This window comes from Tenrec ecaudatus, chromosome 12 (assembly GCF_050624435.1).
Source record: "Tenrec ecaudatus isolate mTenEca1 chromosome 12, mTenEca1.hap1, whole genome shotgun sequence".
NCBI lineage: Eukaryota > Metazoa > Chordata > Mammalia > Afrosoricida > Tenrecidae > Tenrec > Tenrec ecaudatus.
The window spans coordinates 138,822,556-138,850,421 of record NC_134541.1 but is presented as its reverse complement, the minus strand read 5'-3'; the positions used below and the strand labels follow the sequence as shown (position 1 = coordinate 138,850,421).

Genomic DNA, 27,866 nt, shown 5'->3' with positions numbered 1-27,866 from the left:
AATTTTGACATCTGGTACCAGTTTAATCTTTATTTTAATATTACATAGTATACTTTATGTCCTATTTTGTGTGGACACTAAAAACTAGATGCATTTACAGAATCCCTGATGGTTGTAATCAAGTGCAGCTGTTTCTGCTGTCTTCCTTGCTGGGGCTATTCAGAGTCCAGTGAGCTCTGTCATCACTGGGAAACAGCTTCCATGAGGAACAAAGATGAAGGTCTTAGGCTCCGCTTACAGTTCCATCTCTTGACTCAAACTTTACAACAACGGGTACTTCTGGTGTTAAAAGTGCATCCTTCCCTATTTTTAAGGGAATCTGCAAGAGTGAAACAAGCACCTTGAGAACCAATAACAGAAGCATCAGCAACAACAAAAGCAAAGTAGACAAAGTAAGGCCCACACTACTCTGCAGACATACAAACACTACTGTTGCCATCATGTGCCTTAGTTTCACACCAATCTGTCAGTTGTGCCAAGGGTGGAAGGTAAAAGTATCCATCCATTCATTCATTCAACTAAATATTTATAATCCAAACCAAGGGGGTTTGTGTTCTTTATCATTTAAATGATGAGTAAAACTGAAAGGCTTTATAAATCTATATTATATTTGTTTACAAAATGAAGTTACCAGAATAGCCCTGGATTATGGGAGAATTCCACATCTGGCAGAAAATGATGTTAACCACACAGGAGAATTAATGGCTGAGCTTTTAAAGCCACAAACGAATAAAATTATTCAATTTCTCAATTGGCCCAAACACCCAGCGTTTTTAAAATCCCTGATGGTTTCAATATACAGAGAGTGGTTAAAACACTCACAAAGGAGGAAAGCATCATTCAAAAGTGACGGAGTCACTGTGTCACATCTCCATCTTTCCAGTTGGCTTGAGAGTTCAACATTTTGCTGTTTTAAAATTTCCAATAGACTGTATGTCACCCTCTAACACTTATCTATATTGACTCTATATGCTCTGCATAGTGTGGCCTCTATAAGCCCTCACACTTTGAACTCTGGAGCAGAAATACCATAGACGTTTACAGATGGCTTCAGCTAGATCCTTTGGTCAGCATATCAACTTATCAAAGCATGAATAAAAAAGGAAACATGTAAAACATGACTGAGTACTTATTTCGTGTAGAGATCCCAATAAAACCTTATTTGTGCTAAGAATGTACTGTCTGACCTGTGTTTCTTTACAAGGTTTGACGGAGAACTCCTGAAGAATTCTGATGATAGCAAGCTTCATGTTCATGATAGCGAACCTCATGCCGATGCAGTTTCGGGGACCAGTTCCAAAAGGCAGGTACAAGTAAGGGTCAATGCTGTCCTTGTTCTCCTTACTGAACCTGGTTCCACAATTGCAGGAGAAAGCAAGTTAACGCTGCATAAAATCCTACTACGGTTTGGCCATAAGAATTATAAACGACAGATCTTTTCCATTCCCCTGACTCTAGAGGAGTGTTCAATCTTGTTCTGAAGAGAAGATTAATGCTGTTTAATATTTGTTAAATGTGTCTTTAAAACTACAATTACACTCAAGGTGGTAAGATTTTAACACTGTAACAGGCACCTGGGAAATAAGGCTCACTGAAGGAAAGCAGTTTCTTGACTCAACTCACAGTTTTGGGAAGGAGATAGGACATTCTTTATTGCTCTCTTTTTCTTTGCTGCTTCCTTTTTTATTTCCTCCTCATTCCTCTCCTCCTTCTCCTTTGTCACTTTCTCCCTCTTCGCTCATGTTTTCCTTCTCTTTGGTCTCTCCCTCTACTGTCTCCTCCTGCTGCTCCTGCCCCTCGTCCACCTCCTTCTCTGCCTCCTCCTTCTTCTCCTACTTCTCCCTCATAGACTAGAAACAGCCACCATTTACACGGGAATCCACCCCTGTTCTACAATAGTATTGTCACTGGGTTCCTTCTCTACCTGCTTCACTCAGCGATGATTTCTTTGATGGCTGATATTCGATTATTTGAAAGTAAATCATACTGATGGGGGCAAATGAAAATGCTTTTTTTGTGGTCATGAAGGTCATGAGGTAAAGTTTTCCCTCAAGAGTCCTCATGCTTTAAAGGCAGTTATAAAATGTTGAGAACATTCCAAAGTTAAATCGTGTGATGTACTTAAAATAATATAAAAGCAAGGGGAAGGGTAGTGGTGTCCAGAAAACTGGAGCAGAAACCATGGGTTGCTGGTCTGGGGGTGGAGGGGCAGGTGGGGGGGGGGGTTGTTGATGAGTGCAGGGGCGCATTCATAGCATGTATAGACTTGGTCATATGTCAAAAGATCTGTATCATTTGCAGTGGTTACATTTGTGTGTCTTGTTTTAACATTTGAAGTTCTCATGGTATAGTACAGTCTGAAACACATGCTAGGCACATCACAACTATTTGATGATCGAATGAACCAAGGAGAAGAAAAGTGAGTGGTCTCTGATTTGTACTTATGCAACCATGGAGATGGGTGCTGTGGAGCTTATGAGAACCATAGAAGTTCTGTGCTCAAGGAAACAGCGGACTTTGGCGTCATTGATTTACTTTTTCTACAATTACTATCATAGATGAGGATTTCTGTATTGTATACACACACAAAAATTCTAAGACTGTTTAAATGCTCCCTAAATTTGATGGAAAAATCAGAGCTAAAGAGGACAGCACAGCATTCGAGTCCTCAAATTCATGCATGCAGAGAAAATCATTCTTCACGCATGCATCATATTAATAATGAGGATTATGTTAATGTGTTGGTGTTATGGATGCGTACACTTTGTGCTGCTTTTTTCTCATCTCTGATTTATAAAAATCGTTATGACAAAGATAATTTTTGCAGTAAGAACGAAGTGTCTAGATATAAAAGGCTATATGAGCAAATCATTGTAGAGTCACAGGTTTGTCGGCAACACTAAATAAGTACCAGAATGTGCTCAAGCCAGCCCGGGTCATCAAAGGTCCCTTCTCCCGGGTCCATCCTGTACCTTTCAGGGAGGAACTTCTCGGGCTCTGGCCAGTATTCTGGGTCTCGCTGAAGAGCAAAGGATGGCACCATCACCACTGACCCCTTCGGAATCATCAGTCCACAAACTTCAACATCCTTCTTACAGACCCTCTCGATTCTACCAGCGATTGGGTACAGCCTGAGTGTTTCATTCACCACCATATCAAGATACTCCATCTGATTCACAACATCGTATGTGGGAGGTGCCTGGGAAGGAAGAACATGTTCCAAAAGCTGAGATTCAAAGCAGCCTAGACAATGGTGCTGAAGAGTTGGGCTCTCCAATGAATAACTGATGTTAGTAAAGGGCCGTGGCAGTTTCCATCGTGTTCCTCTACCTGCCCAGTGACATGCTGAGCTACGTGAACCAGTTATGAATATGGGACACCCTTGTATAAAATCCTATGAACAGGTCTGAGATGCCTAATCTTACCACAGGGAGCTTTCTCTTATTTGTTAACAAATGTGGTTAACAGACTGTGTCCATGATTTCAGGTAAGATATATGCGAGTTATTGAGCTCTGTAAAAAAAATTGAATGACCACATATGTGCACAAAGATAAAAGGAAACTGCCACAAATAAAGCCTCTATTTCACATAAAGTTTTTAGTTAAAAAATACTGCTTACTAAGACATATATATACATATAACCAGCATAAATAGATAGTGATGATAGCACATAGATAGAAAGCTAGGTAGTTCAATAGTTTAATAAATATGAAGGTAAGTAAATAGATGAGAGACAGAGAGAGAGAGAGTGAAAGAGAGAGAGAGAGAGAGAGAGAGAAGATACTTAAGTGGTCCGCAGGTAGATAGACAACCATAAATGATGGATAGATGGATACATGGATTATGGAAGGATAGGTTAGCAGAGAAAGAAAAAACAAAAGAAAGAAGCATTATGATGAAGAGCTAAATTCAGTCTCTTCTGACTTCCACTGATCTTCTCTTTCTTGTTTTTTTAATGACCCTTTTCTTTCTTCATGAACGCTGATCTTCATGTCCTCACTCAGCTCGTTAGATAGTCTATCGTTAGGGTTCATGTGTCAAATCTGTCTTCAGGCGTCCTCAAAACTTAGATGAGATCAATTCAAGGTCGTATTTTGACTCTTGTGAACTTCCTTTCGCTTTCTTCAGCGTCAACGTGAACTGGCATATGAGCAATTGATGGTCTGTTCCACAGTCCACACCCGGCCTGATTTGAGCAGCTGATCATGAGCTTCTCCAGCTCTCTTCCCACAGATGCAGCCAATTGGTTTATGAGCACTTCATCCGGAGAGGTCCTTGAGTTTCGTGTTGTTGGGGAAAGGGGTCTTTGCTATGACCAATTCGTCCGTCTTGCAAAATTCCATCACACTGCCTCCAGTTCTGTTTCTATATCTAAGACCATATTTTGCAACTATGGCTCCTTCCTCTTTGTGCCCAACTTTTGCATCCAATTGCCAATAATTATAAATGCATCAGATTGCATGTGTGATCAATTTCTTTTTTTAAAATCATTTTATTGGGGGCACTTACAGCTCTTATCACAATCCATAATCCATCATTGTGTCAAGCACATTTGTTGCCATCATCATTCTCAAAACATTTTCTTTCTACTTGAACCCTTAGTATCAGCTCCGCGTTTTCCCTCCCTCTCCCACCCTTCCTGCCTCATGAACCCTTGGTAATTTATAAATTATTATTTTTTCATGTCTTACACTGACCAATGTCCCCCTTCACCCACTTTTCTGTTGTCCATCCCCCTGGGTGGGGGTTACATGTAGATAATTGTGATTTGTTCCAACCTTTCTCCACCCACTTTCCCCTTACCCTCCTGGTATAGCTACTCTCATTATTGGTCCTGAGGGGCTCATCTGTCCTGGATTCCCTGTTTTTCCTGCTCTTATCTGTACCCGTGTACATGCTCTGGTCTAGCTGGATTTGTAAGGTAGAATTGGGGTCATGATCGGGGTAGGAAGCATTAAACAACTTGAGGAAAGTTGTGTTTCATCAGTGCTATACTGCACCCTGACTGACTCATCTTTTCCTTGTGACTCTTCTGTAAGGGATGTCCAATTATCCACAGATGGGCTTTGGGTCTCCACTCCGCACTCCTCCTCATTCACATTGATATGATTTTTTGTTGTGGGTCTTTGATACCTGATTCTTGATCCCATCAACACCTCATGATCACACAGGCTGGTGTGCTTCTCCTATGTGGACTTTGTTGCTTCTCGGCTAGATGGCCGCTTGTTTATCTTCAAACCTTTAAAACCCCCGATGCTATATCTTTTGATAGCTGGGCACCATCACCTTTCTTCACCACATTTGCTTATGCACTCTCTTTGTCTTCAGTGATTGTTTCGGGAAGGTGAGCAATGTTTGATCAATTTCAAACTGAAGCTGTTAGTAGAATTCTTCCATTTCTTCATTACTAGTTTAGTGGTTGGTGAATAAATTTCATAATCATATCACAGACAGCATTGTACTTTAAGACAGACCTTGAAATGCCCATTTTGACAATGAATGCAATGATATTTCTCTTGATTGTGTTATTCTTGGAATAGTAAACCATAGGATTTTCTGATTCAAAGTGGCCCAAAGCAGTTCGTTTCAGCTCAATCATGCCAAGGATATTGATCTTAACGTGTTCCATTTCATTTTCACAGCTTCAAATTTTCCTAGATTCATACTGTGCACGTTCCTAGTTCTGAGAGCTGGTAGATTAGTTTCAACTGCTTCTTCTCATTTTGAGTTGTGGCGTATCAGCAAATGGAGATCCCAAAGGCTTTACTCCCACAGGTTGCGTTCCGTTCGCATCACCAAGGTTGACTCTGCTTTGAAAATCAGCTCCTCTTCTGTCACATGTTGAGTGCCTTCAAAGCCAAGGGGCCCATTCTCTGACTTTTTCTCTGGCATGTTCTGCTTCCATTTGTTAGGCCTTTGGTATCTGACAATGATTCCATGCTACGAAGAAGGGTTTCAGCAACTACGTATTCCTATATGAGCAGTCGATTACTTCTTCATAATCTGATTTTATTCTGGAAGCTCTACTGAAACCTATTCGCTCTGAGTGACCCTGCTGGCATTTAAATTACCAGTGACATAACTTCCATCATCACAGAAATATGCAGTCACATGTTACAACAAACTGACAGACAAGTAGTGACCAACATAGGTAAACAGAGCAAGAAAAAGTGAACGTGTGGGTGGGAAAATGGATGGATGATAGATAGGAAGGTAGGTAGGTAGGTAAGTGGGTATATAGATACATAATTATGTAAATGAATACCTGTAGACTATTAATAAATGAATGGGTGGGTGGATGAGTGGAATAGATAGACAAATATGTATAGATGAATGGATGGATTGATAGATGATAGCCACAGAGGAGGATGGAGGAAGATTGAGAGAGAAAGACAGACAATATGGCAAGGGAATCAATATTGTATAAAACTTCATAAATAATTTTTGGAGAAGCAAGTCATTATGACCCCAAATATATGAAAGAAGAATGTGGTTGGATTGTACCAGGGAACATCGTGTAAGCTCTAGAGAAAGCCTACAATGAACCCAGCCTCTGTTGCTGAAATGTCCTCCATGTGTAGCTTCTGAGATCCCTTTGGGTTTCACTCATTTCCAGACCAGCCACTCTACCCCCACAGGCATGAAACATTGCTATTATGCAGACCCCTGCAACAATAGTGTGGGTGATATGTGGTGATCACTCGACCCTGTATTTCAGAAACGATGTTGGAGAGGTTAGGATTTGGGCTCCGGAGCTAGGGACTCCTTCACCACTAGTCCTCCTACCCCAGGGTCAGTATCTGCCCTCTCAGCAACTCCGTTCTCTGCATATGGTCCATGTAGATGATTCAAGTCCCTCGCTTGTGTGGCAGACATTCAACACTCACTAAATATGATCTACATTGTGTCTCCCATATTTCCCAGCCCATTTGCAGTTAGAGGAAGTCAAGTTATATTAACTTGACAGATGAGCATGTCTCTCAAGTGAAGAAAGTCCATTTGGGGCCAAGGAATGTTTGGCCAGTGTGCACTTGGACTCTGGTTCCCGACCTGGACTCCCATGATGTCTCCGTGGTCCAGACCGCAAAGCTGCACACTGGCAGGGAAAGAGTCAATATATACAAGCGTGACTCAAAAAAGCTCCGGGGGGAAATAATTCCACACGTTTTTGAAGCCACCTCATTTGCATTTGGTAGCATTTTCCCCTAATAAATGGTGAACAGTATTTCTTATTTGGACCCCAGCATCATCGTCCCCCTTCACACATCATCGACTCACCTTCCTGGGCAGAGCCTCGTCAATCTCCTTCTGCAGTTTCTGCTGACAGTCGGGGTTGGTGGCCATCAGGTACATGACGAAGGAAAGGGCAGTACTGGTGGTCTCATAGCCCGCGAAAATAAAGATGATTGACTGAGCCACGAGCTCCAGGTCTGTCAGAGCTGAAAGAGGATAAACCCACTCTGTTAAGGCTCAGTGATGTGAAAATAAAATCACGGTTTAGATGAGGATGAAGTCCAAGGAAATCCCAAAATCCCCGAGGGAAAACCTGGAGGAGAAACTTGGGATCACCGTGGGAACAGTTTGCATTGAGACAGCTACCTGACAGAGCAGGAAAGAAAAAGAAATGCTTTCAATCTGGCTCCCCCTGCTCCATCCTGTTCTTGATCCTCTGCCCTTGGCTGTCACATAGCTTTAGCCATAAGTACTCTTTATGAGATTGTGTGGACCCTTCCCGAAAAGTACCAAGACCACAGAGCAGTGACAGTCCCGAGGGGCTGTTATTTCCCTCTAGCTTATGAGCTGTAACCCGCCTTGAGGTGGCCCGGGCCAGTGAAATGCTGCATTGACAGGTGGTCTGTCTGCTCTGACTCACACCCGAGCTCTGGGGTTGGGGAGAGCGCCGCTTTACTGGGTGGCGGTGAGGACAGAGAAGGGAGAAGGTGACCAATGCTTCTATGACCCATATTTTGGAGATTGGGTTAATGCTTACTTAGCCTTACCAGCCACCAAGGTGAGACTTGTCCAAGTATTGCTCCTTACATTGCAAAAGCCCGGTCGAATCAACTAGACTGAAATAGCACAAGACTGGACACATCAATAGTCAGCCTGCCTGTGAGCCAGATGAGTGCTGGCCACTGCACGCCATCTTGCTGACTGAGGAGTGACCTGCCTCCTCCCCCTCCCATCTCAGAAAGGCCCACTAGGGATTGATTTTAGAATGTACTCTTACGTTCTCGAGATCAGAACACTGTCATTAATAATGTTGTCCCTTTTGATGTGGTAACTGGCATATTACTATTTTTATTATTAACCAGGATATTATAATCAATGCTGTACCCTGTAACACTCGTTAACTCTAAAAAATAATATTAATTTTGCTCTCTGCTTCTGTCCAAGCTTGGTGGAGTCCTAGACAAATAACAAATGAGTTTTTGACTTTAAAGATGCACTGAAACGTCCACTCGAGACTACAATCAAAGGACCGCTTTTAGGTTCTAGCCGTCCAGCTATAGCCGAACAGACCCTCCTAAACTATCGAGAAACTGGAGTGGCTGTCATTGATTTGAACCCGCAGCACACGAACGGGGGAACTATAAAATCTGAGGGCTATACCTGGCCGTCCAATGTCCTCGGGGTGTCCTCCCTCTAGCTGCTCCATTCAGGCTACCCAACAGCTCTTGTGGTCGGAGTGGTCACCACCGTGGTGGGTCTCCTAAGGGACATGGCACCTGCCCTAACCATGTAGCTCCCTATATGTGTATCTATAGGTGGATGTAGTGGGGTGTCAACAAGGTCTCCCGGGCTCTAACTTCCCAGCGCTGTTGCTGAGCAAATAACATGCTCACATTCTCTCCTCCTCTTAGGAGTACAGCCGGGGTATGGAAATGTAGTTGGAGTACAAACTCAAGGTGTAATGATAAGTTCCATACTATGGTAACCGTTAGTCATAGGCAGCTATTGCAATGTTCACTGACAGTAATTAAACTTAAACATTTCAGATACAGTTCTTCAGGGGCACTGCACACATGTCAAGTCATGAACAGACTTCTTTGTCTACTGTATTCAATAGTGCCGATAGAGGCGATTGGACGTCTTTGGACCATGTAGATGCTAGAGAGAGGACAGATACAGAGATATGACTGTAGATAATTGATAGATAAGTGAGAGTTGTAGCTAATAGCTGGGCATAGGTGATAGATAATTAGAGGAACAGCACATATCGACGTAGGTAAACGTTAGTTCACGGTGATGTGCTGGAGTCCGCTCACCCTTGCCCTCTAGACAGTTCTTAGATATTCAAGAACTGTGTTAACTGTCAAACCCTTTGTACTTTGAAATTGACCATCATGGCAGTATTTCTGTCATGGGCTGAAAAACAAACAGCCAGAATCACGGCCGTCGAGTCAATTCCAACTCGGGGCAACAACGCAGACCAGAACAAAGTGTCCCTGTGGTCTTCAGACACATCTTCACGAGATTAGGAAACCTCACCTTTCTCCTACATGGGTCACGGAAATAGAGTACACATTATGGAGAGGGGTGTGCGCCTGCTTCTATGGTTGGATATGGATCGATATTTATATTGCTTAATTCTGTGTCAATATATTTTATTTTCTTAATTTTGTCCATTAGAAAATCTAAGGGCAAAGACACCTTAGTAGCCTGAGCACACCTAACTCCTCGATTTTAGTTTCTAATTGCCATTCCCTAGCAAAAGCACCTAGTGTTCCCTGGAGAAATTACTGGATTCAGGGTTAGAAGGTGGAACAGTCAAGAAGTAAGGAAGTACTCAGAAAATGATTGCCAGGTGGAAGGGGTGCAGGACGCATTTTAAATGAGTTTGCACTGAACAGATTTGAACAGTATGGGCATCGAAATAAATAACGAAAGTGCAAGAATACCTTGATACCTACAGAACCCATAAATTCACCGCCATCAAGCTGACCCAATACCGATGTAAATAAGTCAATGAGGGAGATTGCAAAGTTCCTCCTCACAGCAGAATACCAAGTTTTCGATGTAGAAGGGAGAGTAAAATAGCAAACCACCATTTTTCAACCATCATCCAAGTAGTTGCTGCCCTCAAGTCTATAGATAACAAAACTAGAGCAAAGGAAGCTTGAAGAGAGAAGCAAGGTCATTGCAGAGTCTCAAAGGCTCCCCAACAAGTCAGTCGTTGGGACAGCTTGAATTTGACATAGGTGAGCTCGTTGGTTTCACCAATATTGAGAAATTGGGCTTCCTGGACTGATGTCTTGATGTACATTTCCCGGCAGGAGGGCTGACTCTGTGGGTTCTGGGAGCAGCCCAGCCTAGAAATCTGCATTTGAAACAGGCTCCTCAAAAGTTCTCCTGGAAATGATCTACAGAGCCTCAGATCGCCTGGCCTGACTGCGGTGTACAAGCTGCTTCTTGGATGGCTGGCCTTCGACGTTTGAACAAAGCCCCGTGTGTCCGTCTGCCTCCAGGGGGCGCCTGTGAGTGCTGTTGGCGGATGGGGACGGCCTCTGCCTTCAGGGGAGCAGAAGTTCTCTGGCGTCTGCTTCCAGAGCGGATTCTGCGTGGGGCTCCTACCTGCAGGTCAACAGTTTGAACCCCCAACCTCTCAGCAGGGAGAGTCACCGCCGCCTGCTCCTGTCAAGCTGTACGGCCTCAGAAACCCAAGGGGGCAGCTCTACTCTGCCTGTAGGGCCGGCCACGGACCCTAAGCCAGGACTGACCCAATGGCAGGGGGTCTCGTTTGAGCTTTGAAAACTTCCTGCATGTGGTAGGGGAAGTGGGGGACCATGTGCTGATACCAAGGGCTCAAACTATGACGGCAACATAGGTACAAATGTGCTTGACACAATGGATGGATGGATGGTGATAAGAGCTGTCAGAGCCCGCAATAAAATGATTTCTTTAATTAATTAAATTTTTAATTAAAATAGAAAACTTCCTGCATGTTCTCACAAAAAATTGCCTTCCTCTGAGCTCCCTACATCCCACCCGTCGATCTTCCTCACACTTTACCTTTATGGGCAGAATCTCCTTTGGAATTCTGGGAGTCGATCATCAGCTGAAGGAAATCCACTCGGTGCTGGCGGCAGACAGAGAAATTTTGATATCAGAGAGGGCAGTGCCATGCTTTATCTCGTTTCTGAGACTCTGGCCCCTTTGGGTCCATCGAGTCAGACCGTGCTGCGGTTATGGTCAGTACCAGATGTGACGCCGAAGAACAGGAGCGTCCACCTCCTCATCTCGGAGAGCGGGGCGATTCCCTGGGAACCAAAGCTCCCTGCTTTGGGGACCTGGTCCTCCCTGATCCCTGGATCCCGTGGCTTTTGCCCACAACTTCCTGGGCAAAGAGCAGCCTGCTCCTTCGACCATGCCTTCTTGCTCAAGGAAAACACGACCTTGGTTTCCACCTCCCTGTTCTTCTGCTTCCCACGTAGCCCTGGCTTAGGCTGACATCCCTTCTTATGAGCCAGGATGACACAGATCAAATTCTGGCTTTCCAAAGCTTGTGTGCTGCTATGTGTGAGCACCAGCCCACACCCGACACTCCCAGCGCACGGCACAAGCATCAAGGACGCCCTGAGCTGCACAGACCTGGTACCCTCACCTGCAGGTCTCTGAGCTCATGAAGACAAACCTAAGTCATCCATGTTTCTGCCTTAATACCCAGAGAAGGGCCTTACACTCCTTGACTATGAACGGGCTGAAATTTTCCATGAGGGATCTTCTACCAGGCAGCCTCGGGTGTCTTCCACAGAAGACCGTGTGGCACAGGAGGCTTGGGCTCAAAAAGACCATTTACCATTTACACGGGGGAACGATAATAATAGCACCCAAGCATCTGAGTAGGATTTTTTTATCACTTGATCACCCGCTTGAAGAGAAGAATTGTAAATGAATTCTGATCGCTGTCGTTGCTGTTAGGTGCCGCAGAGTCTATTTCAACTAACAGCAAATGTATGTACATCAAAGCCCGTTATTAAAAGCTAAACCCTGCTCCATGACCCAGTCTTTATCTCTTTCCACTGTTGCCACATTCTCCATTCCCCCTCAACAGTAGAAACTTGCTCTGGACAATAACTTTCTCTACATAACTTATTTTAATGTAGAAAAAACACATGGGTCAGAAGGTGTAGTTCAACTATCATGAAAAATCGAACACAAACACTCTTGAATAACCATCAGCGATCTTACCTTTTGCCTGTCTGCAAGGCGGCGCTCTTTCATTTTCTGTACAGATTTTTTGAAGAAATCAGTAACATCTTTCGGGAACATGGAGATATTTAAAGCCTCAAAGATGGGAGTAAGGAATGGGAAGATTACTGTCGGGGAAAGGAGAGAAAAAAGAACTCACTGTGAAAATGCACCTTTTTCTACAGCCAGCATAACTTGTTCTCTCAACCAGAAGAGTCGAAGGAACCAGGGCCCCACCAGGAGGCATCCCTGTCCTTGGTCCGTCACATGGGGCTCGGAGATGCTGACCGAGGACAGCGGCACCTTCCTCACTGTGCCACCGACCAAAGGCCCGGGATTGATGGTCCTGGCCTCTCCCTCTCCCTCTCCCCCTCTCCCCCTCTCCCCCCTCTCCCCCCTCTTCTCTCTCTCTCTCTCTCTCTCTCTCTCTCTCTCTCTCTCTCTCTCTCTCTCTTTCTCTCCCTTTCTCTCATCATTTGGCAGCTTTCAGCCACCATGGCATTCCATAGTTCAAGCGCACACATTGAGCAGTACTGTATGATTGCTACCACAATCGGTTTCAGAGCATTTTCTTTCTTCTTGATATTTGCTCCCCTTTATCCTCTCCCCAGTCCACCCTATCCCCCAGGAATGCTTTCTTGTCAATTCCTACACCATCCAATATATCCATTCACACACAATGCTGCTGTTTGTCCCACCGAGTGGGCTTAGACAGTCATCAATGCGGTCAGGTCCCTATCTCTCCCCCACCCCACCTCTTCCCATACCCTCAGGGAACCATTGCTCTTGTTTCCATTTCTGAAGGGTGATCTATCTTGGCTTTCATGCTTCCAAGGATCTTAACTATACAAAGTAACATACATAAGGCTCACGTGATTAATGAGATAAAACAAATAAAAGCATAATAGTCAGGGGAGGGGATATTGAAGAACCAGAGGAGAGATTTGTGCTTCCTCGGCGCTTTGCTATCGTCATCCCTTCCGTGTGCCCCTTCTGAGAGCACGGACTGTCCAGTTAGCTTGCAAGTGGGGTTTGGGTCTCCACTACATCCACAGCCCTTCTCATCGATTAGGTTGCTTGTTTTTGAACTTCTGACACCTCTTGCCATCGACACCTCATGATCACACTTCTTCCTTATGCATCTTCCATGTGGGCTTTGTTCCGTCCCTACCAGATGGCCGCTTGTTTAACTACAAGCCTTTAAGACCCCAGACACTGTATCTTTTAACAGCCGGGCACCATCAGCTTTCTTCACCACATTTGCCTATGCACCCATTTTGTCTTCAGTGACTGTGTCAGGAAGGTGAGCATCATACAATGCCACATTATTAGAAAGCACAGTTCTTGTACTGAGGTAATATTGAAGCAGAGGCCCAAAGTTCATCTGCTTCCTTGTTGCATTAGCATATATATACATATATAAACACAGATACATATATTTGCATATATATTTCCCCTTCTTTCCTCTGTTTTCCCTCCTGCCCCAATATCATGTTTACCCATCGTTCACCTCTCATTAATTCCTCTCCAATACAGTTTGATGGATCAAGCAAGACCAGAAAGGCTCTACCCTCCTCACCATCAATTTTAGAACACTTTCTAGTCCCCTGTACCCATCATTACTGACTCTCCTTCACCTCCCCAATCCCCGCCTACTTCCCTCCCATGGCCCCAGACTCTACCTACTTTCTATTATGAACTGGACAAGAGTCTCTTGGGTAAACCAGACCATAGCCTGCTTTTTTAATACATCACCCTTTTCTAATATGAATAGTAAAATAATGCATAGTCTAAAATTAGAAATGAACAAAAGAAGGAAAATTAGAAAAATCAGAAAATCCCCATTCTCTGGAGAATGATGGCTGTGAGTTGGGTGTCTATTTTTCAAAATAAAAATTAGAAAGCCCTCAAGTCCATAGCCTAATCTTCTACCGGAAGACACTTGGAGAAGAGCAAATACTCATTGAAAAGTAGGAGAAAGGACATCATCAGCATTTAACTCACTTCTGTCAAGCAGATTCTGACTCAGCATGACCCTACAGGACAGAAGAACTGCCCCTGTAGGTTCCCAAGGTCATAAATCTGTATGGAAGTAACAACCTCATCTTTCTCCCAGAGAGTGGCAGATGCTTTCGAACTGCTGACCTTGAATTTTATCAGCAGCTTGTAACCCACTTCACCACCAGGATTCCTTCTCATAAAGATAGGATAAAAAATAAAATGCAATCGATGATTTTTTAAAAGGCAAGAGGGAAAATAAATAAAACCAAACAGTGGTTCTTATTTTTTTCTTTTAAACTTTTAAACATTTTTGTGGTCATACAATTCATAAACCATACAATTCTATGGCTTCCGTCTATTGCAAAGAGCTGTGCAGTCATTACCACAATCAGTATTTAGTGAAGTATACTCATCTATTATTAAAGATGTTATTAAAGGTAGTAGTCCACGTACTTATTGAGAGAAGCATTGGGTCCAAGAAATCAAATTTGATGAGCTTCCTGACTTTCTGCACAAAGGCATCTTCTGGGTTGTTGAGGGAGTCGATGTTCACGCCGAAGGAGGTGCTGGTGATGACGTCCATGCTGTAGGCCCCAAAGATGCTAAGTACAGGGGGAAAGACAAGGACGTTGTAAAGCAGATCTTCAACACCCGTCTTAAGACATCCAGCAAGAAAGAGAGAGACTCTTAGTCTTGGGAGTAACGGACTTTCAGAATCACCTGCCGAAGCACCTACGGGTCTATGTATTCATCACTCACTCATGAAGCATCGCTCAGATGACAATGTCCACTGCTCCGGTGCCATCAGACATGACGGGGGCAGGGACCTGCATTGGACCCACCTCAGAGCACACCTTGGGATAGGACCTGAGGATGTGGTTCCCTGTTTCCCTGAAAATAAGGCAGTGTCTTATATTAATTTTTTGCTCCCAAAGATGCGCTAGGTCTTATTTTCAGGGGATATCTTATTGTTCCATGAAGAATATGGTACACATTTATTGTTTATTGGTTTATTAAAAGAGACCTCGCATTTCCTGTCTGCTCCAGCTGCGCTGTGGCCAACAGTGAGCTGCACGGAAGCACCCACCGCTGCGGTCCAGAGTCCAGAGTTACGGCAGCTTCCGGGGCCTTATTTTCAGGGAGGTCTTATTTTTAGGGGGTGCCTTATATTTCAGCCAGAGGCAAAACTGTAAGGGTGTCTTATTTCCAGGGGTGTCTTACTTTCGGGGAAACAGGGTAGCTATCACAGTGGCGACGGCAGCAGTGAGGGTTGGGTGTGGGAGATAGTAGGTGTGGAGAACACAGCTGGGACAGTACAAGGGATGCTGTCATTGACAGCTGTCATCAAGTCAGTTATGACACATCTCCACCCATGTGAAACAGAATAAAACACTGCCTGGGCCTGGGCCATCCTCATAATGGCCATCCTGTTAGAGCCATCGATGTGCCCATCTATTTCACTGAAGGTCTTCCTTCCTCTCTCTCGACGACCCTCTCCTTTACCAAGCATGACTTCCACTTCCAGGAACACTGTCCAAAGCTTATCAGATGAAGTCTCACCATCATCTCTGCTAAGAAATAGTCTGGCTCAACTTCACCGAGACAGATTTGTTTGTTCTCTGGCAGTCCATAGTTTTGTCAATGTTCTTTGCCAACATCACAATTCAAATGCATCCATTCTTCTTCGGTATTCCTTACTCACTGTCTACCTTTCACATGCTTATGAGGCCGTAGAACATGCCCTGGCTGAGGTCAGGCGCATCTAGTCCTCAAAGTGACCGCCTTATTCGGCAACACTTTAGAGGGCTTGGGCAGCATATTTGTCTTTGGATTTCTTGACTGCTGCTTCCAGAAGGGCCACTGGATCAGTCTTCCCCCACAATGTCTATGTCCTCAGAAAAATATCAGGTGCTACTTCTCTGGTGGCCTTAGCAAAAACATGGACAGGTTTAGGTTGTTCCAAGTTCTACACTTGAGCTTTCTTGCTTCAGCCATGGCCAGCCAATAAGCATCACATGCCTGTCTACTTCCCCATCCCGTGTCACATACACTTAATATCTCACTGCTATCAATCACATTTCCCCTTTCTCGACATTTCACGTGAGTCCTCTGGAAAAGGCCAGTTAAGGAGATTAATTAAGGAGATAAATTGATCCAGGCTCAGCTACAGGCTGGGAGGATCCTTTTCCCTGACTACCCGACTAGTTAGTGTGAACCACCAATCCTGGGTAGCCCATTGGCGGTTCCCCACCCCACACCTGTGCTCGCTTGACCACTAGAGTAACCCAACTTTGAGAATTTCAATTCAGTGGCAGGCAGTTGATGGGCCTTGTGACAGAGCTCAGAATCCCAGCCACCATATTCCTTACCTTTTCAATGGAACAGGCTTGCCCTTCTCTGCCTCCTCTCTCAGATGCTTCACCAACATGTCTCCATACTGGCCTATGATGGGGAACATCTAAACACAAAACACACCAACACCCAAAGGTAAATACGGAGAGCGAAGACCTAGAAACACCTGGTCTGCCAAGCAAGAGCACCAAGTGACACTCGATCATGAAACCGATCATCCCTCTCCTGGGCAGACAGGTAAAAGACCGTTTCTGAAGAGCCCAAGCTGAACAGCCTTCCTTCACACCAGACCCCAAAGTGGTTCCTGGCTTTCGAATCAACAGGCTGCTGCTTCTTCGTCTCGTTCACCTCCTTGAGCTTTCCGCTGGTGAAAGTTGGCGACAATAGCGTCCTCATTCTCCTCCACTCATCATCCTCGGCCACAGAGATGGCCGACTTCATGAATCCCACGGGACCAAAAGGCTGCAATACAAAGGGAAAGGGCATTGGTCCTACATAAGTCCTGGACGTCTCCACACTAGCAAATAACTCGCTCAGCAAGTATCGTTTAATCAGTAAATACTTGGTGCCTGGCTACAAGGTGGCAAGCCAATGAATATGTATTTAGTCGATTACTATTCTAATGACACCCGTGAAGATCCACACCCAGTCACCGCTGTGGTTCCAGCTTGTATTTCTCAATTCCCCTTTAAGAGGCCAACGTCCACAATGTAGAACGATCTTTGTCCAAAGGAATGCAAAGAAACAAGACCTACTGCATCCCTACATCCACCAGAGGACTAGAAAGAGACTGCCGGTATAGCCCGGGGACGCTGGGTCAGACCACGGCCATCTTCATAAACGTGTATCTATGACATGAGCAATGTTAAAAAAAAAAAAGGTGCCCTGTAAGCGGTAATTTTTTCAAATTGTAGTTAATACTTTAAAAAGCAGAAGTCCATTTGCCTATCTGGGACAGAAACAAAGAAATTGTTCCTTCCTTCTGTTCTAGGAATGGACAGAAAAAAGAAGCTCATTCTGTTCCACAGCTCAGGCTGACCAGTCAAGAAACACGACTTGAAAACTCCCCTACTTCTCCAGCATCATATTTGTTCATGTATGAAAGCATAAAGAATTCATCCATAATTAAAAATTAACTCTCAACAACTAGAAGCCAATGTCCTTGACTTGAGAAAGAGAATCTTCACGACGGTGCTGACTCCGTCATACTTAACAGTGAAAGACTGACAGCTCACTGCCACAGCGTGAGACCGAGCTAAAAGGTTCAGTCTCGTCAGTCTTATTCAGCATCGTACGAGCAGTGTTAGCTGGGGCAATAAGACCAAGAAAAATAATAAAAGACATGCAGATTGAAAAAGAAGAAGTAGAACTGGCTCCATTTTCAGAAGATGCATTGTTGACATAAACAATCTCAAGACTATGAAAAAAAACTAAATATAACACTCAGAACCAAGTGCATTCACAAGCTTACTGTACCAGACTGACATGTGACTATCTCATGTTTTTATATACTAACAGCGAACATACGGAAATTAAGGAAGCGATATCATTAACAATGAACTTAAAATGAAATACATAATTATAAATCTAAAATGGTTGGCTGCTGATCACAAGGATGGATGTTCATGTACACCCAGAAGCACCTTCAAAGAATGGCCTGTGTTCTACATCTCAAAAGCACCCACTGAAAACCTTAAGGAGCCCAACTCTACTGGGACACACATGGGGTTATCAGAGTCAGCGCAATGACTACTTATTGATTATAAATCTCAGGAAGCATGGATATGATATGTACACTGAAATCTACAAAATGTTGGTGAGAAGAATCGAAGAAAGCTAAATTAATCAAACCTAATTACTGTGCTCAGGAGCCCAGTAGCGGCGTAGTGGTTATGCATGGGGTCGCTAACCACAAGTTAAGCAGTTCAAACCCACCAGCCTATCTGCAGGGGAAATATGAAGCTTTCGCCTCACATATAGGTTAACATGCTCAGAAGCCCACACGGGCAGTGTTAACCTGTCCTATAGGATCACAATGAGCTGGAATCAACCTGATGGAAGTTTGTTTGGGTTTTGAGAATTACTGTGTTCGTGGATGGGAAAACTCAATATAATAAAGAAACTAATTAATTAGTTCTTTTTTCTTTTTTTTAATTAATTAGTCCTTATCAAAATTCCAGCAACATTTTTTGAAGCTATAGGATAGCTTGTTGTAATTTTGTACAGAAAGCAAAAAAACCCACAAGGGCTAAAACAATTTGAAGATGCGTTGAGAAACAGGAAGAATAAGAAGAATAACTTTAAAAGATGTTAGGCTTTACTACATAGCTACAGTAACCAACTGTGTGATATTGGTGGAGAGACAGACTCACGGGCTGATGGAATCAAATAGAGAGCAAGAAATAGGTCCATACAGATAAACACCACAGATTTTTTTTACAATAATGCAAAATCAATTCCATGGAGGAAAGATAGCTTAACCCACAAATGAAGCCAAAGCAATTGGACCACATACAAAATAATAAACCTTGTCCAGAACTTCACAGTTTATACAAAAATTCCCTTGAAGTGAATCGTGGGCTTAAACCTAAGTGCAAAACAAAGGAAAACCTTCTTTTCAAATAAGAATTAAAGAAGGGGAATGATTGGAAACAGAGGTAAAGGAAGGAGATTGAAAGGAGAAGGAAAAAGAGGGGAGGTTGTAGGAGCCGGTTGTAGGCAGTTTGCAGACTTGCCATCAAAAGTACAGTCCATAAAAGGGGAAAAATAAATTGGACTTAAAAATAAGAATAACTGGTTGTTCAGCTAAAGACCCTATGAAGAGTTGCAGGCACGCTACCAGCTGTTGCCTTAAAATAATAGCAAAAGAGGCCACAAGGTGAGGGAGCAGTGCTAGGTCGTGGCTGTGATGGTCGTCACCTACCATAAAGTCAAACAAAGCCGTGCACACACACAGAGACACACTCACACACGTGTGTGACTGCACATGAAGCTGATGAGATCCAAATAAGCCCTATGCACTGCCTCCGGGCCGCTCCACTGGCTGGTGTCACGCGTTATGAGATGTCAAGCTGCAGAGAGATAGGACGAACCGTCCGGGAGCCTGTGCTTTGAGGTTCTGTTGGGTGTGGGGCTTGTAGTTGTTATTTTCCCAAACTTCCCGTGACTCTATAAGGCTTGAAATTTTAGAATGCTAAGTAAAAAATGAATAATAGAGGAAAGAGATGGTTACCTACCCTCCGGTTTGTGAAGACGGAATAGCACTCCTTCACCATTATGGTCTTGATCATGGCTGGGTCTGTGATGGCGATGACAGGCTGCCGACCATCATAAAACCTGTGGCAGGAGACAGAGCGGGTCGATCTCAGCAAACTCAACTCCACAGAAGGCCATCTACTCATCCTCGGTTACCAAGCCCAAACTCCTCGGTCTCCAACACACGGCAAGGTTTCCCTTTAGTTCCAGGTAAACATATTGTGGCACAGCAAGCCACTGATGCTGGAAGCCGCTGGTGCTCCGATAAGAGGAAGGATGGCCGCATTCCGACAGGGGAGATCTCGGAAGACCAAGCGGCTCTTGAAGCAGATAGCAGAGCGCCCGTTCTAATGTGAATGGATATGTGTATTCAGCCCTTAAAATAGATCGTGTTCTGCCTAAAGATGAGGAGCCAGCACATTAACACAAGTGCGGAGGAAAGTTGGTGGGCAGATGACTAGATCCTATATTGCTCCTCGACATTTTGTAATGTCTAAAACGTTTCCTTTCTGAAAAGACATTACCTTAGTGAAATTTGAAGGCAAGTAATAATCTAAGAGAAATTTTTACTTGTGAATAAAAGTCCATCCACTCAGTCATCAGATTTACTATTTTGAAGATAGCACAAAAATTATAAGAAATACGATATGAGTTACAGAAACACTGATCACAAACATGCAAAAATGCATGTGCACATCGAAAAACACGTGGAATGCTCAAAATATGATCGATGAATTAAGCGAGATTTTTTGGCCTGGTTTTTAAGAATTGTCTTGTACTTTCACAGCTTTCTTTTATTCTTTTTATTATTTTTAAAGAGAAATCTTTGCCACCATGAGAACTAGAAAAATCTTGAACTATAGCAAGGTATATAGATCTACATAAGAGGTTATCGTTCATTTTAATAACACTTCTTTTTACCAGATTCACTTATCCTTACATATGAACCCTAACTGGGCCTCAGAACCATGTTGAGGACATCAGAGAAGCAGGTAAATCCCGCTTTTGACACATGTGTCACACAAAGCTGGGTCTTCTGTCCAAGTCGGGCTGCCCTGCTGGCCACTGAAATCACTGTTTGGGAAAATAAACCAGCGACTTGAGGTGTGTTACACGCTGAATTTCAGGAGCAGAGGCAGTGCTGTGGGCTACGCCCTGAACGACTGACCACAGGCTTGGACCCACCAGTTGCGCTGCAGGAGAAAGAGGTCCCCCTCCACCTAGTCCCTGGAGAAGGACGCCAGGCATGGGAAAGCAGAGGGCAAAGAGAGAGAGGAAGGCCTCTGGGTGAGATGGATTGGCCTATGGGTTGCAAAAAAGTGCTCAAAGATGGGAACATTTATAAGGATGGCACATTTCAAAAATACCAGATGTCACGGGTTGAAGTATGTGCTCCTGCATTCTGTTTTCCATTGCCACTCATTTACGTTTCTTAGAACACAATGGCAGATTTCCCAAGAATTGTCTGTCCTTGGACTTCACAGATGAACCTCAAAGGGCAATGGGGTCATACTTAGGTCGTAGCCACAGCCCCAGTGGCTCCGTGGGAGAAAGACCGGGAGACCGGCTGCTGTGAGGAGTGCAGCCCAGACAACCTCGGAGGAGTTCTGCTCTCTCACCCATGAGCCCTGTGAGTGGGAACCAGCTCAAGCACCCGCGACCCGCGGGGTTACAGTAACGCATGTGCGTGCAGTGAAAGGGGAGCTACGGAAGGAAAAACTGGACAGGAAGCAATACCAGGAGTGGCTCTGTCTGTCGGAATCTGGAGAGAGGATGTCTGCAGCTGTCTAGGCCTCATTCAGAGCGTAGATCATAGGTGCACAACCTTATTTGGCCTGACACCCCCTTTTCACACACACACACACACACACACACAATTGCTCAGCATCTCCCTGTCAATGAAAATCTTCCGTACAATAGCCCATACTCCAGGATAAAGGGTAGGTATCTGCTTTTGCAGCAAGCCCGGACCATTCTGATGCCCCCCCAGGAGGCTGCATCTCCTACTTAGGGAACCACTGCTGTCGACTTTGACACCTGGAGTCCTGCGGGATCGTAGGCAGGACGAGTCTCCATGAGCGTCACACGAGCTCACTCATCCTACAAGGTTCTGGGCGGAGACTGAGCTCCACACAACCGAGTGCTTCTTCACAGGTTTATCCAATGGACCTTTCCAGAATACTCACCCCCATAATTTTCCATACTTTTTAGAACATTTCAGGTCAAAATCCCAAACACCCTGCAAGGAGACACAGAATTAAAATTACTTTTTTCATTTAGAAATTCCAATCGGATGAAATCAAGCTCTCCCTTATGGATGGAATTGTGTCCTCCAGCAAAACACTTGGTGGCGACTGTCCTGTGGAGCCATTGATGACAGTGTCTTCACACTCTCTTCTTAAGAGAGCTCGAGAAGATATGTCCAAATGGAGAATTAAAAATAACTTCAATTTTCTTCAAGGACCGCAGACGCCGAATGCTATGACCTTGTCTATGAAGAGTAGCTAACTTCCTGTCTCTCAGGAGCGTGCGTGCTTATGCATCTGTTGTCTCGCGACTGTCAGCACCCTCTGCAATCCCCATGGACACATTAGACCACTGGGTCTCCGGGGAAACGAGGGAGTGTCCCCAGGCACCATGTGGGGTCAGCAGCCACCACCACCAACGTGCTCTAAAAAAATAACGTACTGATCACTTCATTGACCGCATCTGAAGTTGATAGACAATCACCACCTTGTCTCAACAACTCTCTCTCTACCTTGACTCACCCATAGAAGTGGCTCCCTGGATGAGGAAAAACAATGCCATTGATTTGAGTCCCAAATCCCTCATAGGATGGCCTGGGTAGCAGGAGCTGGAGAGTGCCAGGGGAACGACCATGGGGGAATTCCAAACCAGAAACCACCCCCCTGCCATCGAGTGCATGCCAACTCACAGCTAGCCTATAGGACCAGTGGAAATGCCCCTCTGACTTTCATATAGATGACCCATCTATATGGGAATAGAAAGCCCTGTCCTTCTCCCAGGGGACCACTGGTGGTTTCAGACTGCTGACCTTTACAGCTGGCAGCCCAGTGCATAACCACTGTGCCACAGGGCTCCTGCTGAGAGAATGCAGTCGGGACGTGTAAATGCCTGGATGGCAAGCACGTGAGCTGCGTAGTCATCTGAAGCTCAAAATCCAACCGGGAGGAAGGAACATAACAATTAGATAAGCCATTTTTAAAATGGATCTATTCAGAAAGGACAACGAAAAGGCTGCCTGGCACTCACGTAGGAGCTGGAGAGTTGGATGGAAGACCCCCTTTGTCCATTAGCAAGAGACACTTGGGAAAGAGAGGTATTCCTCTTCACAAGGTGTACAGTGTTAAAACATCGAGTCTTGGGCTGACTCTGTCAGAGAACTGGACTATCTGACCGGGCCAAAAGCCTCAGGCTTTGACAATTGAGCCCCATGGAAATCTAGATAATGTGTTGGATGGAGTTTGCATGGTTTCTAGAGAGTTCCAGAAACTTCCTCCCGAGGAAGGGCATGTGGTAACACAGGTACACGCAATCACAAGAAGGGAAGGAGAGCGCCCAGCACTCACCTTGCGGTAGGCCAGGACAGTTCCAAAAAAGGGCAGCGGCTTGGGCCCCGGAATCCCGAGCTTCTTTAGAACCCCGTGATTATGAGTTCCATATCTACAAAGTGAGAGACAAGCCGGTCACCAGGATGACGCCCATGTTAGGAAGGGGGCGTGCAGGCGACCGACAACGACAGTGGCCCTCCAGCAGCAATGGCCACACCTCACCCTCCTGTCCTCTCCCACGGCCACTGTGAGACCCACCGACAACAGCGGTGCTTAGTGGAGAGCAGCTGACATCACCCAATACCAGCCCTGCACTGAATAATGGTGAAGCTCCCAGGCTTCGGGCTCCTGGTGTGTGTGTGGAGGGGGGGAGGCGCAGGAGGGGCGGGGTCCCAGCTGGAACGCGTCCAGGGTCTTTGCTTCTGTCTGCTCCACAGTGAACTGTCATCGACTCTGAGGATTCTCATTGTGGTTGGAAAGCAAAGACGTCGCCCGTCCTGAGGATTACGGTGTACCTGACCCAAGTCCTGGCACTTCCCATCAGCCACTTGCAAGTGAAAGTTGGACCATGAATGAGGAAGACTGAAGTGTGGCGAACTGAGGGTCTGGTAGAACGTTTCTGACCTTATTTCTCCACTCGCAACCACGGGCACAGAAAACTAGCCCTATTTTGAGAAAGATCTCCATTGTTCCGAGATAGAAATGTTTCCAAATACACGTCCTCTAGGCCAAGTAACTTGCTCCCCCTGCAATAGCCCTCTACCGAGGAGCGAGCGGTCTTAAAGGAGCTGCCATAACCGATGAATCATTTCTGTGTCTGGCTACTTCACTGGGTAGCTGTAGATAAGAGCAATAAGGTTGTACAGCCAAGCCAAGGTACAATGCAGCAAATAAACTCTGCTTTGACATCTCTTGCTGGTATTGATTAGAGATTACCACCCCTGGGAAGGACTCAAGGGGGAGGGGTTTGAGGTGCAGACACTGCCTCCTGTAATTGCTTGTGCATTACTTTAGCCCCCTTACCCCAACACCGAAGAAGACTTGGTGCCTTTGAATGGTGGTGTCGGTAAGGAATAGTGGACAGACATGGGCTGCAGGAAGAACAAGCGAATCTTCCTTGAAAAGCACAGCTCGGATGCAGCTGAGAAGTGAGGACGTGCTGTGGGCGTGTCATCAGGAAGGATCAGTCCCTGGAGAAGGACATTACACTTGGTAGAGTACCAAAAAAAAAAAAAAGAGTAAGACTCTCAAGGAAATGGGAAACAGTGGTTGCAACAACAGATTGAAGTGTAGAAATGATTGTGAAGATCGAGCAGAACTGGGCAGAACGCTACTCTGTCACAAGGGGTCTGTCACATATAAGTCGGAAACAACTCAGCAACAGATAACAGCAACCTGCTTTTGTAGTGGTTTGGGGGTTTATTTTGTTTGTTTTTTCAATCATTTAATGCTAAATCTCTGAAGTGGCTAGGCCAACACCGTCCTGCCTCAATAACACTCTCTCCAATGACTCAGCCATGGACGAGGCTCCTTCGGTGGGAAGAAAAGAGACAATGCCCTGGTTCTGACTCACCAACCCGTCTCCCCCTTGAAAGATGGCCAGGGTGGCAAGAGCTGGAGTGGGAATAGCCACAGGGCTTCCCGCCGCTCTTGAGAGAATGCAGCAAGTGTGAAGTACTGCATGATGAGAACTTGAGCTGCCTGGTCAGCTGAAGCTCAAAATTGATCCAGAAGGATATAAATATAAATCATAATCATTTTATTGCTTGTTAATAAAGCACAGTACACCATCTTTTTTCTAAACTGCAGTAGTTACATAATTTCATGGCAATCTGATAGAGTGTAGGGGAGGAGTCTAGCCTGTCAATCAGGTCACAGCCTGATGTTGCCTTGTGGGTGTGGCCTTCTCTTGAGGAGGGTCCGTCGTCACCTTCCTAGTGAAGAACCACGCTGAAGCTGCCAGAGCCTTGTGAGGCCGCCGCCGCCACCACTGTATCCACAAGACTTTGCACTCACTGGTCAGTGATGTTCCTGCATTCAGCATCATTGCATATGGCTCGTGAGTCTGAGGATGGACTTATGGACCAGTATCAGACTTAAGCACTAGCATTGGACTTAAGGACTTGCTCTGGACTGGGCTGGGATGTTTGCGTGATATATAATTACTTCTTAATACGAAGCTCTCTCTTACGCATACATGTGAGTGTCGCCGGATTTCTTTCCCTAGACAACCCAGTCTAACGCATAAACTCTCTATCCAGAAAGGATGATCGAATGGGCTTCCCAGAGCTCAAGCAGGAAGCTAGGAGTTGGAATCTAGAGCACAGTCTAAGGAGTCACTACCAAATCCCTTTGTCCCTTTCTCACTGTGACTCAGAGCCAACTGGACAAACCTAACAAGAGCCTACAGGTCATTGAAGAGGTGGTCATTAGACCACGCCCATGGAACCGCGAAGAAAAGGCCTGGCTGCCTTCACACAGACAACTGCTCAGAACACCTGTGGAGCTGTTCCGCCCGGTAACCACGATGTCTCCGTGGGTTGGTGCTCAATGGCACAAGGAAAGATTTCTACAAAGGAGAAGACAGCCTCGCTGCTCTCGTGGCCAGGCTCCAAAGAACAGCATCCAGTTCTTCATGCGGGGTCCCTGAGGGGTCACTGAGGGTCAGTGGGGTGGCTCTCATGCTGGTCACCTTTACTGCGCTCTCCTTCACCCCCTGCGCTGGTCCTTCTTCAGTGCGACCTCAGAGGAGTCTTGGACCAGCCTCTTTGTTCTGACATCTGTGTTAGTCTAGACCAGCCTCGCCATTCCCGGCTCACTGAGAAGAACACTTGGAGGAAGGAGGGAGGCTGCGGGTGGAGGCTGCTGACAACCATGCCCTGCCAGAAGCTGCCTGTGCTAGAAGGCAGACACCAGAGAAGAATCTTCGGGACAGAGAGGGAGTTTGCCACACCCTCCAGACGCACTCAGGTGAAAGAGAAGGGATTTCCAAAAGCCCAGGCAACTTCCTGTTGTTATGTAACAGAAGGCAGGCAAGGGCACACTGTCACTGTCCCGGGAAGCTGAGAGGAGAGCTTGTTTCCGCCCCTTGGAGGAGCACCTTTCTTTCAGCACAGATTCCGAGAGCTCTGCACCAATCCAGCCTATGCGGAGGCGATGAAGGAGACGGTAACTGCGCAGGGGCGTCGGCAGTGAAGAGGAATGAGCTACAAGCACAGAGAGGAAGAAGCTGGAAAGTGTATGTTTCCAAGCAAAGGACTTCCTCTGCTGTAAGCACGCCTCCGTTTCAGAGGACATTCTTTTTTCCCTAAACGTTCCTCTCCTCTCGGCTCAAAGGATGAGTCAGTCCCCGGAACAAAGAATGCCACCCAACACCTCCCCCCCCCACACACACACACAGAAATTGGGGCTTGGGAGGTAAGTGGGTGTTGCTTAATCAGGAGGAAAGTCATAGGCTCTGCACGAGATGACTAATGAACCCTTCTGGTTTGGTAGCAGACAACGCTCCACAACTTGCCCTCCTCTCTCCTTAGAGCTTCAAAACAGGGCAAAGTGGCAGGAGACCCAGGATAACCACAGGCCCCATGTCACAGAGGAAGCCGGGGAGTGACTTACAGATAGAGCAGCACCAGGCTGGTGGCCAGGAGGACCCAGGTCTCCGTGGACAAGGCTGGTATCAGGTCCATGGTCACTTTGCTTGCCCAAGAGTCTCCTCTGAGTTGTCCTTTCTCTGAGCTGTGTGTGGGAGTTCTACTCAACAAGCAGAGCCTCCTTCCCACCCAACTGAGGTTCAGGAAGAGGGCTGGCTGGTTTATAAGCTGAGAAGGGGGTGTGGCCCCAGCAGCAGCCAGTGAAAATCTCTCTGAGTCCCCCACCTAAAACTGGGGAGTTCAAGGTACACTCTCTACCTGGGCATCAAAGTATCAGATCATGCCCTCACTTTGACCTCCCTCATGTTCAGACTTGATTTCTCACAAGTGAGAAATCAATGTCTAAACAAATCTGTGTAGTCAGCAAAACCAAAGGTTGTCAGCTCTTTATCAGACATTCCAAACAGATGTGTGGAGCCACGAGCTATCTGCATCGCCTTGAGAGTTATGATCATTTGGGTTGGTCTCTTTTCCAAATGTTGTTGTCCGCTGCTGTCCAGTCTGCTCTCAGTCCTGGCGATCTTCAGCGTCAGGCACCATCTTCACAATTGCTGGGTGAGGTTGGGACCATGGTTGTTTGAAAAATAAGGATTAAACATTAAAAATATTTTAATAAAAGAAAGTCTAAAATATTTTTAAGGAATTCTGTATGAAACCACTGACCTTAAATCTCCTGTGACTTTTCTGACATGATGGAAATTTCTCCCAATGAGTAGAAGACACTCATGTAACTTCCTCTGCCTTGTGGACCCTTGTACCCCTCGTCCTAAGCCCAGCTCAGGCAGAGCCCCTCGCCCTGGGTTCGAGTGCCGCTTTCCCAACCACCTCAGACAGATGTAACCC

General features: G+C 45.5%; 1 protein-coding gene across 1 annotated transcript; it reads right to left on the bottom strand.

Annotated features, from left to right (window-relative positions):
* Nucleotides 1-16: 16 nt before the first annotated feature.
* Nucleotides 17-27,167, bottom strand: LOC142423348 (cytochrome P450 3A8-like). The gene is made up of 13 exons (XM_075528589.1): nt 26,989-27,167; nt 23,392-23,485; nt 21,988-22,040; nt 19,783-19,882; nt 16,895-17,008; nt 16,564-16,652; nt 14,648-14,796; nt 12,194-12,321; nt 11,015-11,081; nt 7,280-7,440; nt 2,973-3,199; nt 1,188-1,350; nt 17-319 (listed from the first exon to the last, which is right to left on the bottom strand). The coding sequence occupies exons 1-13, from the start codon at nt 27,057-27,059 to the stop codon at nt 224-226; spliced, it is 1,512 nt and encodes a 503-aa protein (XP_075384704.1). The 5' UTR covers nt 27,060-27,167; the 3' UTR covers nt 17-223.
* Nucleotides 27,168-27,866: the final 699 nt, after the last annotated feature.